General features: G+C 43.0%; 1 protein-coding gene across 6 annotated transcripts in view; it reads left to right on the top strand.

Annotated features, from left to right (window-relative positions):
- uros (uroporphyrinogen III synthase) overlaps positions 1-11,665 on the top strand; it is a 32,075-nt gene extending 20,410 nt beyond the window's left edge. For 5 of the 6 annotated variants that reach the window (XM_085994661.1, XM_085994662.1, XM_085994666.1 and 2 more), the window contains 5 exons: positions 249-323; positions 1,496-1,579; positions 2,834-2,919; positions 5,265-5,363; positions 10,321-11,665. In XM_085994661.1, the coding sequence (XP_085850787.1) occupies positions 249-323; positions 1,496-1,579; positions 2,834-2,919; positions 5,265-5,363; positions 10,321-10,440 (464 nt within the window). In that variant the 3' untranslated portion in view covers positions 10,441-11,665. Of the gene's footprint in view, positions 1-248; positions 324-1,495; positions 1,580-2,833; positions 2,920-5,067; positions 5,103-5,264; positions 5,364-10,320 lie in introns of all 6 variants that reach the window. The other variant, XM_085994667.1, reaches the window with a different exon arrangement.
- The last annotated feature ends 8,590 nt before the right edge of the window (positions 11,666-20,255 follow it).

Genomic DNA, 20,255 nt, shown 5'->3' with positions numbered 1-20,255 from the left:
AAACCTGGTCTGTGATAGATTGGAAAAGTGTAATGCTGTCCAGTGGGGTAGTAGCTATTTTCTGGAATCAAGTGCCGAGAAGAAAGTCGCCCAGTGCTTGCGGCCAATGAGTTCACACGTGTGAATATACAGAATACTTCCACAGGTTATTCTGCACATTTATGTCATGATATTCTCTTCAGTTCCATCATGTTGATTGATGTGTAACTGCAACCAATTAAAAATCTTTATTTTTTTTCTCTTTATAGTAAAGGAAATTGGTCTTGCAACACAAGGAGAAGACTCAGGAGATGCAGAAAAACTAGCTGAGCACATCTGTAGCAGTAAGTGAACAAACATATCTTTGGAATTTGTGAAATCTCTTTTTAACATTTCAAATTCAGTTCATACATTTTATTGGTGTAGTCATTTTTGAATACAGATAACTTTACAGCTAGTAATTAGTAATTAGCACAAAAGAAGTTAATATTTAAGAAGGTGAGAAAATAAATATACTGGGCTACTTCTTGACTCCTTTTTATCAAAGCATGCCCTACATGTCAGACATTCTATAAGATTAGTATTTAATAGCAAACAGGAAATGGTCAATAATGTAGTATGCAGCAACAGCTAGCAATTATATTAGGTATGACATAGAAATGAGGATTAGTGCCTTAGAACATAAGAAGTAAAGTCTATAGTTGTACTGCAGCTACTAGTCTCAGACCAGTATCTGTGGAGTGCAATTGCCTGACCAAAGTTACACTGTCCACTGCACATTGCTGTGAGTCACAGAGGTCAGCCATAAAGGAACTCTGTCAATGTGGGTCTAGGCACATAGGCAGAGCTCTACCACCTGGCCAGCTAATTTTTAATGTTAGCAGTGAGCAAGCTGCAGTGTTGGCTTTCGCATAACAATGAAATATTTAAAAGTAAATTAAGAAAGTGCTCAGGTGGTTGGGACTTTAAAAATTCAAATCCTAGAGGAAGTTTCCCAGCTGCTGGCCTTAGTACACTCGATCAGGAGCTGACTCCCGAGTTATATTGCCAGTTTCCCTTAATATGCACCTGAAACCACTTTGTATTGACATGGAGCTGGCAGTGTTAGACTTCACAAAATATATATCCTACATTACGGAGATGAGTTAGAGGAAAAACTCAAAGCTGAAATTTTGAACTGAATAGATTTGAACTGGCAGTTATACAGAAATGTTACTTTATGTTACTCCTTTACAGTTGTATTATATGGAAAGTACAACGCAGAAACGGGTCATTCAGCCCAATTAGTCCATATAGATCTAATTCTTCCCGTGCAGGCTTTTTGATTTTGGACTTGCAGCCATGATCTTATTGAATGGCGGAGCAGGCTCGAGGGGCCGTATGGCCTACTCCTGCTCGTATTTCTTATGTTCTTATGTTCTTTTACAATACTGATTATACTTTGAAGTGCCATGCACAGAAAAAGATTGTGTCAAGAGCCTTTTTTAAAAAAAAAATCTTGTCCTGTTTTTTGCAGAAGAATCTTCAAATTCCCTGCCTCTTCTGTTTCCTTGTGGTGCACTAAAAAGAGAGATACTTCCCAAATGTCTAAGAGAAAACAGTACGTATTAATTTTCTGAGGTAAAAAGAAAACTATTAGTGCTGGAAATGTGTAATGAAAATAGAAAATTCTGAAATGCACAGCATATCAATCAGCATCTGAAGGAGGAAGATAGGTTAATGTTTCAGATGTGACGCTTCATCAGAACCCATTAGTTCTAATGAAGAAATGTTAACATTTTTTCTTTTTAGATGCAGATCAACCTGCTATACATTTATTATATTTTTTTTAATCAGAAGCTGTATCTCTTTAATGTAAGTTTGTTCTTACTTGAAATACAGAATGAATAGCCATTTAAAGTGTATATTTATACTTGTAATCGCTGCTATCTGTACAGATCTTCATAATGAACCAATTAAGTTATTTAAAAAATGCATTATGCTGAGCTTGTGGTAAAAGATTGGGTTTATTTTAAACTAGTGTGATCGATCGTTACTCATTAAAAGTAGATGCAGTCTTTGTTTTTCATATTCCTTTTCATTCTCACCACCCTTGCCACACTTAGCCTCCACAGAAGTCTTCAGTGTACTACAGTGTTCATCTATGTAGGAAATGAGGCAGATTGAGAATAAGCAGGATTTTCTTCACACACTCCCTGGACAGCCTTTCCAATCTGGCTAATTGATAGAGTAGGATCAAACGCATGTTCTACTTGGGAGTTCAAATCTCCAACATTGCATCTACTGGCTGTTTCTAAAACTGCTTTGTGTTTATCATAACCCCCATATAACACTGTGGGTAAATTATATCAGTTTTGCACAATGGGAATACATATCAGGTATTCGGACACAAAAATCAGCACATCTGATTCGCAGTTTACATAATGTTCCATCCATTAAATGTAATTGTAGCACTTAACCCTGTATGTATTGTTCTTTACCCACCCGCAACTTATTTTCACATAGGAGGAGCTCCACAGCAAGTAAACCTAGGAGATTTCCATCCATCAGTCTGGGCTGGATTTAAACCTAGATCTCAGAAATGAAAGTCTAATTTCTACCCACCGCTCTCCTTTCAGAGATTTCTAATAATTTTTGTATTTTTGCTTTAAAATTTCGCTATAATACGTAAGTGTGTCTTGTAAACTTGTTAAGAATCGATCCTTGTTGATGTAAAGAAATAATGTTCATTAAGATCTGTTCTATTTCCGTGGAAAATAGTGTACGCAAAAGGGTGATGTGCATAAGTTAGAGCTTTTGCACTGCTCAATGCTGAATTTTGCTTTACATTTACAAAAGTTTGCACTGCTTTTAGGTGTGCCTTTGGAGAGCATCACTGTCTATCAGACGTCTCAACACCCTTGCTTCCAGCAGGCTTTGAATGATTATTTTTCAGAACAGGTATGTGATTCAGGTTATACTCCACCACATGTCTATTTACACTACATGAAATGATATTATGTAAGTGAATTGCTCAGTGGACTCTCTTATCCAAAGTTTCCACTCACAGATATCAATGTGTAAAAAGAACCTCTGTTGTAACTGCAGTGAATGTCTTAGGGAGTTTAATTTACTCTAAGCACACTGTGCATTAAAGTGTTAGTTTTTTGCCCTGTTTTTCTTAGCATATTAGCAGGAACACACATGTTTACTCAATACAAGTTTGTACCTTGGATGAATTAAGGTGGACAACTGTGAGTAGCCACTGGGGGGGTTGGGAGGGGAGTAGAATTTCAATAATGGTGCTGTATCACGTTAACCCTCTTAATAGACCAGCTATGGCATGTTCAGATTGACTACAGTCAGACATAGAAATGTTCGCTTTACTGATTAGGCCCTTCAAATTATTGTGGCTAGCATGAGCGAATAGAGAAATACCATCTTCAGGTTGGAAGAGCAAAGGGCCACTAACAAGGGGCCCCAGCAGACGTGGGAGACAATCACTTGGAATGTTCATAACCCACTGTACATGGTGGGATGTGCACAAGAAGGTGTCCAGTTTAAGTGTCAACATAAGCAATGAGGAACATTGGCAGTTATGTCGCACTTAGTATCGGTGAAGAATTACCATGAAATGTGGTAAAAACAACTGGTTGACTTATGTCCTTCAGAGAACCTGGCACCCTACTCCGTCTGGGCTAGATGTGACTCCAGTCCCACACTATGTGGTTGACTCTTAATGCCCTCGGGGCAAGTAGGAATGGGCAGTAAATGTTGCCCAAGATCCAAAAATATAGGTATGATTGTCAGATACAATATATTGACCTATATGGGTGTGAGAGACAATTATCTTACATTGCTGTTCAAGCGGCTCCAGCTGTGAGCCATGTTTGCCTGAAGCTCTGCTGCATGTAACCTATGTCACATATATCCTGTCCTACACTAAGCCCCACTCATCCATCACGCCCATATAACATTCTCTAGCCTACATTGGCTCCCCATATGCAACATACAAAAAAGGACAAGAAAAGACCAACTGGTCCATCCAGATATGGTGCACCATCAACCCATCCTCCCAGTCACGCTATCTCCTGGAAGAGGGAAAGAATCAGCAAAATCTTAGACCAATTTTGGAAAAACTGTCAGAAATTCCTTTCTGACCCCAAAATTAATTTCAAACCAGGAAATTACAGTAACTGATATCACTAATCACGGCTAACCAACCTACATTTTATGACTCAAGCTATCCTTCACTTGCAGGAACTTGTCCCGTTCCCTTTTGAAGCCCTATAGAGAATCCATCCTCACTGAACATTTTAGCACACTATTCCAGAAGTCAATGACTTTCTGCCAAAAGAAATATTTCCTGGCGTCTATGTTTTCTTATTTTATACTGATGTCCTCTTGTACCCCTTCCCTATCTAATGCAAATGACCTATCCACCCGAACACAGTCTATTCCCTTGAAAGACTTCAATTATTTACCCTGAAAGTCTATGACATGGGTGCAATCAATGATGCCTTGTACAGGAAACTTTCGATTAACCGGCCCCTAAATAACCGGAACGCTCTATCCACCGGCAAAATTCAGGAGTCGGTTCAGGTAACTTTTTTTACTTTTAGTTACTTTTTTTACTCCATTTGTTGCTGTGCAAGGGTGTAGCTGAAGCTGTTGCTAAGCTACAGAGACGCTTGCAACTTGTGCCGATTGTTTTGAAGCAACAGGGTTTGTTGCTTTATACGGAGCTCTGAGCTCCGTATCTTTTACTATAGTGTTCAGTTATCCGGAATTGTTGATGAAACAGCAACACGTCGGTCCTGTCCGTGCCGGATACCAGAAAGTTTCCTGTACTTGGAGAATGCTACATAACTGTTCACAGTATTATGTATAAATGCTTAATATATTCATATTGCATTCCTACTTCCACTGTTTTAAGGGAGGTGTTTACCCATTTAAAAGAAATAGTGTAACAACTCTATTAAATTAGTGAAAAGAAGAATGTCGTACAAACATACATTAATGTCGCTCAGACATTCTAACACATCTTTAATGGGAAAGACAACAGTTGATACCATTGTATGACCATAGCTTTGTAATCCTATTATATAGACTGTGCTTCAATCAAAAATCAGAATCCACACGGGGTAACTTTTACTGTTTATAAATGAATAGTAATACTGTTCATTTTCACTGATTAGAATGATTGATGTAAGATTGCAATTTACAACGCCATATTTTCTTATAGAAGTTCACAGTTTGGAACTGGAGAGAAAAACACATTAATCTATATTCCTTTTTTCTACCAGAGAATCCCAGAAAGCATCACCTTTTTTAGTCCTTCTGGTGTCAAGTATTGCCTGAAGACTATTAAAAAATTGGCAGGAAACTTCATTGATCAAATTAAGGTACAATTCTTGTGAAATGCCTTTCATGTTATGCTCGCGTGATCTTATCCCATTGATAAAACTCATATTGGAAGGTACCGTGGGGCCAATTCAGCAATTGCATGTTCATAAGAACATAAGAAATAAGAGCAGGAATAGGCCAATACGGCCTCTCAAGCCTGCTCCAGCATTCAATAAGATCATGGCTGATCATTGACCTCAACTCCACTTTCCCGCCCAATCTCCATATCCCTTGATTCCCCTAGAGTCTAAAAGATCTATCTATCTCAGCCTTGAATATACTCAAAGACTCTGCATTCACAGCCCTCTGGGGCAGAGAACTCCAAAGATTCACAACCCTCTGAGTGAAGAAATTCCTCCTCATCTCAGTCTTAAATGGCCTAACCCTTATCCTGAGACTATGCCCCCTAGTTCTAGATACTCCAACCAGGGGAAACAACCTCTCAGCATCTAAATTGTCAATCCCCTTCAGAATCTTGTATGTTTCAATGAGATCACCTCTCATTCTTCTAAACTCCAGAGAGTCTAGGCCCACTCTACACAATCTCTCATCGTAGGACAGCCCTCTCATCCCAGGAATCAATCTAGTGAACCTTCGTTGCACCGCCTCCAAGGCAAATATATCCTTCCTTAGATAAGGAGACCAAGGGCTCGATTTTCCAAGCCCCGAGGAGGCGGGAGTGGTGGGAAAATTGCAGAATCGGGGGGCAGGAACCCAACCCGCCTCCGTGCCAATGTCCCAGGAGGCAGGTATCCGACCTGTGCTGGGAGCCGCCTCCCCGAGTCGGGAAGGGGATTAGTGCCAGTTAACAGGCAGTTTTTTGCCTAATCCCTATTTTTAGCCCTGAAGTGTGGGCTTCCCGAAGGCTCCGAACCACGCCAAGTTAACGAGGCGGACCGTCGGTCTGAAGCAGTTGGAGAGGTCGAGGTGTCCATTGTGCAGGTGAGTGATGGGTGCATGTGTGCAGAGGTAAGTGTGTGAGGTAAGTGTAAAGTGTTTTAATAAGTTTTACTTACCTTTACTTTCTCCTGCAGGCTTCCTCCCTTCAGTTCTCAGGAGTCCCTCAGCTCACCGGCACAGAAAGCAGAATGGCCGCTGAACTGTCAAAAGCTGCAGCCTCTGCTTTCTGGTCTGGAGAGCTCTCTAACTGAGTCTGAGTAGGACTCAAGTTAGAACTGTCAAACAGATGAAATGTCAATCGCTGACGTCGCCAGTAACCAGGTGTCCCTTAATTGGCCTGCTGAGCCCGCTGGACGGGTTTAACAAGGTCAATCAAGGGAAAATAGCGTGGGTTGGCCACAAGTCAATGGAGGCGGGACTACAACCCAAAAAGTGGGAGTCCTGCCTCCAAAAGCTCCCCATTGACAAAATCCAGCCCCAAAACTGTACTCCAGGTGTGGTTTCACCAAAGCCCTGTACAATTGTAGCAAGACTTCCTTATTCTTATACCCCAACCCCCTTGCAATAAAGGCCAACATGCCATTTGCCTTCCTTATTGTTTGCTGTACCTGCATGCTAGCTTTCTGTGTTTCTTGCACGAGAACACTCAAATCTCTCTGAACACCAACATTTGAAAGTTTCTCACCATTTAAAAAAGATTCTGTTTTTCTATTCTTCCTACCAAAGTGAATAACTTCACATTTCCCTACATTATACTCCATCTGCCACCTTACTACCCACTCACTTAGTCTATCTATATCCCTTTGTCAGCTGTGGCTCAGTGGGTAGCACACTCATCTCTGAATCAGAAGGTTGTGGGTTCAAGTCCCACTCCAGGGACTTGAGCACATAAAGCTAGGTTGACACTCCATTGCAGCACTGTCGGAGGTGCCGTCTCTCAGATGAGATGATAAACCGAGGCCCTGTCTGCTCTCTCAGGTGGACGTAAAAGATCTCATGGCATTTTGAAGACGAGCAGGGGAGTTATCCCCGGTGTCCTGGCCAATATTTATCCCTCAATCAACATCACAAAAACAGATTATCTGGTCATTATCACATTGCTGTTTGTAGGACCTTGCTGTGCTCAAATTGGCTGCCGCTTTTCCCACATTACAACAGTGACTCCACTTCAAAAAGTACTTCATTGGCTGTAAAGTGCTTTGAGATGTCCGGTGGTCATGAAAGGCTATATAAATGCAAGCCTTTCTTTCTTTGCAGACTCTTTGTGTTCTCCTCACAGCTTACAATCCCGCCTAGCTTTGTATCATCAGCAAACTTGGATACATTACATTCATAGAGCGCATCTTTGCATTCCGGGAGCATGCCCAAGCTCCTGATTCATAATGCATCGAATTCAATGAGGGAAACATTTTCTCTTTTTTTGGAGGCCTTGCACAAAGTGTATGTAACCCTCATTATATCTCTTAATTTTAGTCAATTATATTCAAATTGATCCCACATCAAAATCAACAATCTTCTTCACCTGTTCACTCTTTCAGCACAAGTTGCCCATTTATAATGAGCATTGCTGGGATCCCTTGCTCTGGCTCTTACAAGGTTGATCCTTAAAGATATGATTGACAATTTAGTATAGCATTGAAAGTTTTATTTTTTATACTTTTCACATAGCTGTATCTGAATTATTTGTTGCTGGTGTTTACTGCTGCATTTCCCATTGCAAGACCATTTTTGCAGATAAGTTTTCCTACAACATTGTTGCTTACAGCAAATGCTTCATTAGCATGCAACATTTTATTTTGCATTACAGTGGCAGAGGTGGATTTGCAAAAGGAAGAGGAGTTTATGGAGAAGGAATGAAGACAGGTGCAATTGCTCCTCAGGCATTTACACCCACTCGGTCTCAATTCTGGAGCCAAATCTTCAGACATTGTCACATCTAATGGGATGTCTGAAGAGGCCTGCTTCCACCGTTTATGCTTCATATAAGAGAGACTATCATGGCATTATGCTATCTCCCCAAGCTCGACTTACACATAAAGTCTACCATACGAACAGCCTGCCCACAACTGAATATTACCACAGCTTTGTATTTTACATACCCAGATCCTTCCAAACCAGCATTGGTGACATTTGCCACATCAGTCAGCCTTCAGTCCACCATTGCATAAACAAGTGACAGAAGCCTTCTTTGATATGGAAAACACTTTCATCAGTCTCCCCATGGAACGCCAACTACAATATGAAAAGGTGCAGACCTTCATCAGGTGACAAAGCTACCAAAAGTCCAAGGGCTCAATAATGACATACACCTTTGCCCTTGTACTGGCTGCTACTGTCCCCTAACTGCCACTTCCGTTTTCTGAGGGCCAGCTGGATTGGGCACATGTAGCATCACATAGAGAGATACTGCCTTATCTATGCATCCTCTTGCAATGCCCCAGTTGCGGAGTGTCTCTTGCAGATGATCAGTGTGGGAACAGACACTTGGCCACCACTTAGATGTATGAAGCCCGCCATCAGGTTTTCTTAAGCCAAAACCCTAGCCTCCAAGCCAGAAGTGAGAGCCTTGTAAATTGAAACCCCAGATCTCAGTAGCACAAGTCACAGTGTTTGTGAGGGAAACTGCATCTGTGCTTTGGACCTCTATCTCAGGAGCCAACCCATGTAAATGCCCGGTGAACATAAGAACATAAGAAATAGGAGCAGGAGTAGGCCAATCAGCCCCTCGAGCCTGCTCCACCATTCAATAAGATCATGGCTGATCTGATCCTAACCTCAAATCTACTATCACTCTACATCCCTCCCAAACCCATGTGATCTCCTGGGAGAGGCGAAAAACCAGATAAAAAACCCAATGGCCAATTTGGGAGAAAAAAAATCTGGGAAATTCCTCTCCGACCCATCTAGGCGATCGAAACTCGTCCAGGAGATCACTGTCCCTATATTTTCTACAGTACTTACCTTCTGTAAAAGGGGATCTCCACCCCAGCCAGGAACAGGAATAGAACCATCTCCTGAAATCTAACACATAATTAGAACACAAGAAGTAGGAGCAGAACCAGGCTACACGGCCCCTGGGCCCGCTCCGTTACCCACAGGGCCATGACCGTTCCGAACATAGACTCATGTCCAATTTCCTGCCCGCTCCCCGTAACCCCTAATTCCCTTTACTTCTAAGAAACTGTCTATTTCTGTTTTAAATGTATTTAATGATGTAGCTTCCACAGCTTTCTGGGGCAGCAAATTCCACAGACCTACTACCCCCTGAGTGAAGAAGTTTCTCCTCATCTCAGTTTTGAAAGAGCAGCCCCTTATTCTAAGATTATGCCCCCTAGTTCTAGTTTCACCCATCATTGGGAACATCCTCACCACATCCACCCGATCAAGCCCCTTCACAGTCTTATATGTTTCAATAAGATCGCCTCTCATTCTTCTGAACTCCAATGAGTAGAGTCCCAATCTACTCAACCTCTCCTCATATGTCCACCCCCTCATCCCCGGGATTAACCGAGTGAACCTTTTTTGTACTGACTCGAGAGCAAGTATGTCTTTTCTTAAGTATGGACACCAAAACTGTATGCAGTATTCCAGGTGCGGTCTCACCAATACCTTGTACAACTGCAACAGTACCTCCCTGTTTTTATATTCTATAGTTGCCACTGGTTCTATGGTGTACTACAGGTTTCCCAGTCTCTCTTGTAGTACTGCACAGGTGTCAAAGCAGCACTTACGCACAGTTTATGACATACCATGTAGGAAATTCTGAACATTCTCTGCATAAGGACTGCATAAATTGCTTCATTAATGAGCTCCCCTCTGTAGGGAATCCTGTAAGTTAAGAATCTGCAAGCTCTGAAACAGGACCTGACCCCCTGTTCAGGTTGTTCATGCTTCTCTACAGCTGTCTCCACTTGTTTCTTCTCACGAGCTGTGTACTTTGCCAGGCGTTTCCTCCTACCCCAGCAACTAAATGGAGTGAAGGATTTTATATTCATTCAGCTATGTTAGGTGAAAATTAGGACATTTTGTTATATTGTTTTATTGTTTTCTTTACAGTTTGCAGCAATAGGACCAACAACAGCTGAAGCCATGGCAACAGAGGGACTGACAGTGAGCTGCACTGCTGAAAAACCTACACCACAAGATCTGGCAGCTAGTATAAGAAGAGTGCTGTAGCAAAGCACAGATTACATATTAGTAAAGAGTCGCTTATCTCTTCTGGATAAAATATTTGCTTAGTTATCATCTGTTCCTGCTTTAGATTGCCTTGTGTTTCCTTTCATTGTAAAATTACTTCAAATCAGGACAGTTCTATCTGATTTTGAACTGTTTGTAATCAATTTACTGGGGAAAAAAATCTGTAGTAGTGCAGTTTCATAACAAGATTTTCTGAATGCATTTATAACATTGAGCCATAATTTGCTTAAAAAATAACAGCGAACGACACATGCCGTTATTAATGTGTAAATTGTCCAGCAACTTGTGGCGTGGAAGAAATATCCCGTGAACTGCGAATCACCACAGGTTGCTGGATGATTTGCGCCACTCCGTCCTTAGCCTCGCGAAAACGGCAGCTCACCCACAACCTCCCCGTACGTTTCATGACGTTGCTGCATTTGCACATTAATTGCCTATTAAACTCACCACAGAAACGTAAGTCTAGTAATTAATAATGTAAGCAGCCTTTTAACGACATCATAATTGTTAATGACTGCCAATCAACCTCTCTGGCCCAGAAAGTGAACAATTAAAAGTGCACAGTCTCATTCCTTCAGGTAGTGAATTGCTGTTGGAGATTTTTAAATCATCAAATTTTAATTTTTTAAAATGTATTTTCTTTTCCTTTCTGTCTCTATTTTTTCTCTCTCTTAGTCCAATCTTTCTTTCCTGCTCTTTATTTCTCTTTCTGTACCTGATGTGATATTGAATTCACTCACTCTAATTCATTCTCCTTCTCAGTCCTTCCTCTGTTTCTTTCTCAATCCTTAAATCTCATTGGTTAAGGAGATACACTGTTGGTCCCACCGTTGACTAAAGTCCCAGATGCCCTGTTGCCCTCACCACACCGTTACCAGCTTGCACTTCCAGGGCAAACATTTTTTGAGCTGAAGGATGCAGGAAAATGTCTTAACTAACTGGGCATGCCACGAGATGCCCTGCTTCAGCAAATTCCGTCCCATTATACAGCAAGTGGCTCAATCAAAAACTGATAAGAATGGTAAAAAAAATCCTGCATGTGTGAATCCCTCAGAAATTGCTTGTCGGCTAGTCGCACTGATACAAAGATATAAGAAATCCTTTTCTGTATAATAAGTATCAAATCTACGATGCACAATCTTTTCATATATATTTTTCCAAGAAGTTTTGCAAAATCCTGATTATTAAAATCAATGTGAAAGTCTTGCAGTCTAACGTTATTAGTCTGTAATCTTTACCAGTACTTTATGATAGAAGAGAAAATTTGGAGCGATGGAGATGAGATTTCAAGGAAGCATGTGTGGACCATGGCCACAAATTTAATAGCGCTCAGGGGGTGGGTTTAGAGGCGGGTCCACTGTCAAAATAGCAAAGATTGACAGCGGGTAGGAAACCCGCTGTCAACCCGCCTCCGCGCAAGTTTCCTAGGTGTCGGGTCTGTCAGCGGAGAACTGACCCGACATCAAGCAGCGGGGGATATAATTCAGCTAATTAAATGTCTTGTTAAGAGCCAATTTAAGACTATTTTGAGGCTTCTAATTTTACGTTCTCCGCTCAGGGAACACGCCAGCTCAACCTGATGTGTTTTGAGTCTGCTCTGATGTTTCTGAAAAGCTGACAGCTGCAGAAGTGGTGTCAAGGATGCCATGTTGCAGATGGTCAGTTTCAGAGCGCAGAAAATGTTGGTTACTGCATTTTTAATACATATAGAGATTTCTTTAGCTTACAAGTTTTTAGATCCAACTGTATGTCCAGTGCCACCTCATTGGGAGAACCTCTCCCACCATTGACAAATCGCTTCTGTCATCTCATTTGCAGCTGCCATCTATTGCAGCAACAGCGGAGATAATGAAACAATCAGACCTTGGTCCTCCGAATCCTTCCACAATCATCCCCAACACCAACATCACCAACCTCATCACCAGGCTCACCAATCTTCTCCGCCATCACCTGATGCTGCACTGGACACAGGGCATCAGCCCCTGACAACACTGCTGCCTGGGAGGCCAGCGATGACATCACCATGGCCAGATTTTCTTCACTTGTTGCTGTAAACACTGGCTGCTACATGATGTGCCAGGTTGACACCATCCCCCACCAGCACCGTGAAGTGCCCCTTTAATGTCCAAGCCATTCCATGCACACTATAGTGTGTGGGGGGGGATGGGTGTTGTGACTGAACAATCACTGGAACTCAGTAAGACACTTCTCAAGGTGCGCTCAGATCTGTGCAATAAGGGGCACTTTTGGAAAAAGAGATTTCACTGACAACACATTACCAGAAACTTCACATGGACATTGGCTAAAGCTCTCAAGTGCCTACCCTTGTGTGTTGTTAGTTGGTATGCTTGCAGTAGGATGAGTGTGAGAGGTGGCTTGTGAGATGGGGAAATGAAAAAGTAGATAGAAAGGGTTGGGTAGAGGTGCAAGGTATGTTGGTGTCCTGGGGAGGTCTCTTCTGCCCTTGGAAGGGAAGAGAACCTCCCTGCATACTGTGACTCCTTCCATAAGCATATGGAGGGAGTCATTGGAGAGCCTGGATGCAAGCGTTCACCTTTGTGCAGTGTTTGCAGCACCTCAGTGCTGTCAAACACTGACAGAACAACTGTCAAAACTCCATGATGATGTCATCAGACCTGCTTCCTGTTAATTGGCCGGGAAGCCCGCAGGGCAGGCTTAACAAGGCCAATCAAGAAAAAATCATGTTTACAGAGCAGCTGGGAGCGGGACCGGAACCCAGAAACCAGCTCTCCCGTCACCATCCCGTCTCCTCCATTAAATTCACAGCCCAACTCTCTATATGTAACTGAATGAAATGCTTATAAATCAGTTTGATGGTAACATCTTTAAATTATATATAGTCATCCATAGTGTAAGATCTAAGCATTGACAGTGAAGAATTGCTCCCATTAAGCAATAGTCCATGTTTACAAGTGTAACTCTTTATTCAAAGTTCCTTTTGGTTTCCTAACACATTGCCTCAACCTGTGTTGCCCTTTGAATGGTAGCCAGAGCAAAGATATGTCTGGGTAATTCCATTTCAAGAAACATTCTGGGCTGCTCAGGATAAGGGATTGACCATTTAAGACTGAGATGAGGAGGAACTTTTTCACTCAGAGGGTTGTGAATCTTTGGAAATTCTCTACCCCAATGGGCTGTGGATGCCGAGTCTTTGAGTATATTCAAGGCAGAGATAGATAGATTTTTGGACTCTTGGGGGAATCAATGGATATAGGGATCGGGCGGGAAACTGGAGTTGAGGTTGAAGATCAGCCATGACCTTATTGAATGGCAGAGCAGGCTCGAAGGGCTGTATAACCTACTGTTCCTAATTCTTATGTTCTTATGTTTTTATCAATCTTAACTCCCAAAAACAGGTGGGTTGGGATCATGTCAGAGGTTAAAATGCAAAAAAATCTGAAACAGGAACCCAACCCGCCTCGAACCTTACCCACTTCCGGTTTTAGCGCAGGCGGGATGAGAGGAAGGCGACCAATTCACTCGCAGGAGGCGGGTTGGTCATTTAAATATTATAATAAGGCTGCCAGATTTCATTTTAACAGTCATTCTATTTTTAATTCCGGTCGGCCGGGTTTCCCAGGCCTCTGGACACCCGGAAGGGGCAAGGAGGGCTGAATCCGTGAGGTAAGTGCCTTTACAGTACTGCTTGTGAGCCATGAGGAGCAGGAGTGCTTCCCCCCCAGCCCAAGAAGCTACCCAGTAACCTACCCCTTCCCCCTGTGATCTGTCTGCATCCCCCTCCCAACATTGGGCTTCCCCCTCCCAACATCGGACCCCCCCTCCCATCATTGGACCTCCCCCCATCCCCCACAACCACCATCTGCCTCCCCCCTCGAACGCCACTGGACCCCCCCCCCCCACACCTACCATTGGACTCCCTCCGACCATCATTGGTCCCCCACCACGGACCCCCCACCTGACCACCATTTTCTCCCCCTCACCACTATCTGCTCCCCCCCGACCACCATCTCCTCGACTGCGGCCATGTGCTGCAGGCGTCCCAGCCCACAGGCCTCCAGCCTGTCAATCCGGCTGCCTGTGGGTCATAAACCGACAGAAAATAATTTAAATGGAAAAATTATATTAGGGAACAAAGAAATGGCAGAGGCTTTAAACAAATATTTTGTATCTGTCTTCACAGTAGAAGACACAAAAAGTATAACAAAAATAGTTGGGGAACCAAGGGGCTAACGAGAGCGAGAAACTTAAACTAATTAATATCAGTAGAAAAAAAATACTAGAGAAACTAATGGGACTGAAAGCTGACAAATCCCCTGGACCTGATGGCCTACATCCTAGGGTTCTAAAAGAGGTGGCTGCAGAGATAGTGGATGCATTGGTTGTGATCTTCCAAAATTCCCTAGATTCAGGAAAGGTCCCAGCAGATTGGAAGGTAGCGAATGTAACCCTGCTATTCAAGAAAGGAGGGAGAGAGAATACCGGGAACTACAGGCCAGTTAGCCTAACATCAGTCGTCAGGAAAATGCTGGAATCCAATATTAAGGAAGTGGTAACAGAATACTTAGAAAATCATAATATGATTAGGCAGAGTCAACTTGGTTTTATGAAAGGTAAATCGTATTTGACAAATTTATTCATTTTTTTTGCAGATGTAACTAGTACGGTAGATAAAGGGGAACTAGTGGATGTAGTATATTTGGATTTTCAAAAGGCATTTATAAGGTGCCCCATAAAAGGTTGTTAAGCAAGATAAGGGCACATGGGGTTGGGGGTAAGCTATTAGCATAGTTAAAGGATTGGTTAACTGACAGAAAACAGAGTAGGGATAAATGGGTCATTTTCAGATTGGCAGGCTATAACTAGTGGGGTGCGGCAAGGATCAGTGCTTGGGCCTCAGCTATTTACAATCTATATTAATGACTTAGAAGAAGGGATCGAGTGCAATGTATCCAAGTTTGCTGATGATGCAAAGCTAGGTGGAAAAGTAAGATGTGAGGAGGACACAAAGAGTCTGCAGAGGGATATAAATAGGTTAAGTGAGTGGGCAATATTGTGGCAGATGGAGTATAATGTGGGGAAATGTGTGGTTATTCACTTTGGTAGGAAGAATAGAAAAACAATATTTTTTAAATGGAGAGAAACTATTAAACGTTGGTGTTCAGAGAGATTTGGGTGTCCTAGTACAAGAAACAGCACGCAGGTACAGCAAACAATTAGGAAGGCAAATGGAATGTTGGCCTTTATTGCTAGAGGGTTAGAGAACAAGAGTAAGGAAGTCTTGCTACAATTGTACAGGGCCTTGGTGAGACCTCACCTGGAGTACTGTGCACAGTTTTGGTCTCTTTGTTTAAGAAAGGATATACTTGCCTAAGCGGCAGTGCAACGAAGGTTCACTAGATTGATCCCTGGAATGAGAGGGTTGTCCTATGAAGAGAGATTGAGTAGATTGGGCCTATACTCTTTGGAGTTTAGAAGGATGAGAAGTGATCTCATTGAAACATAAAAGATTCTGAGGGGGATTGACAGGGTAGATGCTGAGAGGTTGTTTCCCCTGGCTGGAGGGTCTAGAACTAGGGGGCATAGTCTCAGGATAAGGGGCTGGCCTTTTAACACTGAGATGAGGAGGAATTTCTTCACTCAGAGATTTGTGAATCTTTGGAATTCTCTGCCCCAAAGTGCTGTGGATGCTCAGTCATTGAGTATATTCAAGGATGAGATAGATAGATTTTTGCACTCCAGAGGAATTAAGGGATATGGGGATAGGGCAGGAAATTGGAGTTGACGTTGAAGATCAGCCATGATCTTAATTGAATGCAGGCTCGAGGGGCCATATGGCCTACTCCTGCTCCTAATTCTTATGTTCTCAAAGGAGCCCTGCAGTTAAAAACTGCAGGACATTCGGGGAAACCCGTTCTGGGTTTCTGACCTCAAAACAACACCCCCCGCACGGAACACATTTCCGGGCTAAAATCCAAGTCTCTGTTTGCAGGTGGAAAAACAGATATAAATGATTTGCTAGGAATGTTGCCTCATTAAGGTTCTTTTCTTTGACTTAAAGTTTAAGCCCCAGGGGCTCAGGGTTACCAGATTGCAAATGTAGGAAATACATCATGTGCTATATTTCCCTCATTTGCGTACAGTCATAATGCCTGCTCATATCTGCCCACTTCCAGTGAAATTTTTAAGATGCAAAAAAAGGGTCAGAATCAGATTCTGTCCCCTCTACCCAGATTATGATACCTTTGCACCATCAGGCCCCAGGAATTCAGGGTGTCTACCTCATCTCTATACATTTAATGAGAACTGACATGATTCCACAGTTGGTTTGATGTTTTACTGCTAACTTTTCTGACAACAATGTAAACTCAGAAATAAAAATCCGACCAGGTCAGGTGCAATTTATTTTTTACTTAAAACAAGTTACTGCGGGGACCAATAAATTTGCAGATGTTAACAACAGATTTGATATTTCATAAAGGTAGGACTGGACAATATTCTTTTTCTTGCTTACATGTCATGTTCACTCAGTTGGTAGCTCTCTCACCTCCGAGTCCGAAAGTTCTGGGTTTAATTCTCACCTCTGAGTCAGTTATGGGTTTAAGCCTCAATACAGATTTGACTGCACAATCTAGGCTGACACTTGAGTGCATTAGTGAGGGTGTGCTGCCCTGTCAGAGATGCTGTCTTTCAGATGACACATTAAACCGAGGCCCTTTTGCTAGTTAAGGTGGAGAAAAATCTCATGCTATTCAAATAACAGGAAGTACTTCCAATGTTCAAGCCAACATCCCCTGTCAGCCAACACTACCAAAAATGATCTGATCATTCATTCATTTGCTATTTGTGGGACCTTGCTGTATGCAATTTGGCTGCTGCAATTGCCTACAGAAAAACAGTGACTACACTTTAAAAAGTAATTTATTGGCTGCAAAGCACTTTGGGACAGCATCATTTATGTCTCCATGATGACATACTTTGTTTAATGTGCAAAAAGAAAGGTGAGAAACGACAATCAGACTGATCCATGCTTCACCCCTTCCAACCCTGCATGTGCAACCGTTAGTAATGCTAACTCCTGTGGGAGGCAAAAAAAGAACAAAAACCCGCTGGCTTTTTCAGTTAAAAGTCTTAGAAATTCCTTCCAGACTCCCCAATAACAAAAGATTGAACGTGCATTGTGGGCATAAAGCTGTAGGTGATTTACCTGTTTCGCTATGAACTTTTTTTCCCCCCCTTTTGAGTTTGCCTTTCTTTCCCACTTTTTTGATATTTCTGCCTTTTTCCTTCTCTGTTTCATTGGGGCCGATCAGCAGCTCTTGCTAAGAATAGGCGCTTGCATGCTGTCCTAGTACCCTCCAAATTTCACTGCCGTTTTACCAAAAAAAATGATCATGACAAGCTGCAATCTTGCAGAATAGTTTGGCCGATGCACCTGCTGCAAACCTTTGTCTTAGATTGGCTGAATATAAACTGGCACTGATTGATTAGAAAAAGAAAATTAAAGTGCTAAAAGTAATGTATGAAGAATATTTATGAACCAGAGTTAGAACAAAATGAATGCTACTTACAAACATGAGAACAAATGAACAAACTTGCATTTCACAGTCAATTAAATACTGTTTGAAGTGTAGTCACTGTTGTTAACCAACATCATTAAAAGAACATTATCTGGTCGTTAACACATTGTTGCTTGTGGAACCTTGCTGTGCGCAAATTGGCTGCCGCGTTTCCTACATTAAACAGTGACTACACTTCATTGGCTGTAAAGCGCTTGGGGACCTTCTGAGGTTGTGAAAGGCGCTACATAAATGCAAGTATTTCTTTATAAAAGCACAGCCCCATAAACAACAGTGAGATAATTGACTTGAATCTGGCATTCATTTAAAAAAAAAAAAATTTTATTCATCGATGGGATGTGGGCGTCGCTGGCTGGCTAGGCCTGCATTTAGTGCCCATCCCTAATTGCCCTTGAGAAGATGGTGGTGAGCCGCCTTCTTGAACCGCTGCAGTCCATATGGTGTAGGTACACCCACAATGCTGTTAGGAAGGGAGTTCCAGGATTTTGGCCCAGCGACAGTGAAGGAACGGCGATACAGGTCCAAGTCAGGATGGTGTGTGGCTTGATGGGGAACTTGTAGGTGGTGATGTTCCCATGCACCTGCTGCCCTTGTCCTTCTAAGTGGTAGAGGTCGCGGGTTTGGAAGGTGCTGTTGAAGGAGCTTTGGCGAGTTGCTGCAGTGCATCTTGTAGATGGTACACACTGCAGCCACAGTACGCCGATGGTGGAGGGAGTGAATGTTGAAGGTGGTGGATGGAGTGCCAATCAAGCGGGCTGCTTTATCCCGAATGGTGTCGAGCTTCTTGAGTGTTGTTGGAGCTGCACTCATCCAGGCAAGTGGAGAGTATTCCATCACACTCCTGACTTGTGTCTTGTAGATGGTGGAAAAGCTTTGGGGAGTCAGGAGGTGAGACACTCGCCACAGAATTCCCAGCCTCTGGCCTGCTGTTGTAGCCACAGTATTTATATGGCTGGTCCAGTTCAGTTTCTGATCAATGGTAACCCCCAGGATGTTGATAGTGGGGGATTCAGCGATGGTAATGCCATTGAGTGTCAAGGGGAGATGGTTAGAGTCTCGCTTGTTGGAGATGGTCATTGCCTGGTACTTGTGTGGTGCGAATGTTACTTGCCACTTGTCAGCACAAGTCTGAATGTTGTCCAGGTCTTGCTGCATATGGACACGGACTGCGTCAGTATCTGACGAGTCTCGAGTCTCGAATGGTTCTGAACATTGTGCAATCATCAGCAAACATCCCCACTTCTGACCTTATGATGGAGGGAAGGTCATTGATGAAACAGCTGAAGGTGGTTGGGCCTAGGACACTGCCCTGAGGAACTCCTGCAGTGATGTCATGTGATTGAGATGAATGACCTCCAACAACCACAGCCAAGAGATAAATGTTGGTGAGGACATCAGAAGAACTGCTCTGCCCTTCTTCAAATAGTACTGTGGGATCTTATGTCCATATAAACAGGAAGGTAGGGCCTCAGTTTTGTATCTCATCTGAAAGAAAGCACATTCAACAATTACACACTCTCAGTACACTGTAAAGCGCATTGCACATCCTGAGGTCATGAAAGGCGCTGTATTAATGCAAGTTCTTCTTTCTTTACTGCACTGAAGTTTCAGCCCAGATAAGGTGCACAAGTCCTGCAATGAAGCTTGAACCAATGGCTGTCTGACTCAGAGATCAGAGTGCTACCACTGAGCCAAGCTGACACAGTAGCCACAGGGAGTTCCGGGCAGGAAACCCAGAAGTACGGATTTTCCAGACAGGACGTCTTTTTAATTTTTTCTGCTGGTTTCCCATCCAACAGCCAGCCTGATTGACAAGTTGCCTAGCTATTGGGTGGGAAAGCTGTGGCTCAAGGCCGCAACCAAGGAGCAGAAATCAGATCGGGAGGAAGGGAGAGATTGTGGTCGGGGGTGTCAGGTTGTGATCGCGGGGGGTGGGGTCAGGTCATGGCCGCTGGGGTCAGATCGGGTGGGGGGGTCAGGTCATGGTCGCAGGGGTTCAGATCGTGGTCGCTCAGATCGTGGTCACGGGGGATCAGATCAGGGGGGGGTGAAATCGGCAATCATGTTGCTGGAAGCAGGTAAGCCTGTTAGGCCTGGAGGAAACACTCCTGCTCCTCCTGGCCCACAAGCAGTGCTGTAAATGCACTTACCTTATGGATTCGGCCCTTCTCGACTTATTTTACCTGCCGGGTTTCCCGTGGCCTTGGAAACCCGGCCAAAATGGGTTAAAAATAA

The sequence above is a fragment of the Somniosus microcephalus genome, chromosome 8, assembly GCF_052327205.1.
Source record: "Somniosus microcephalus isolate GS21.2 chromosome 8, FLI_Smic_1.0, whole genome shotgun sequence".
Classification (NCBI taxonomy): domain Eukaryota; kingdom Metazoa; phylum Chordata; class Chondrichthyes; order Squaliformes; family Somniosidae; genus Somniosus; species Somniosus microcephalus.
Note: the sequence above shows the minus strand (reverse complement) of the source record. Positions and strands in the feature narration are given on the sequence as shown.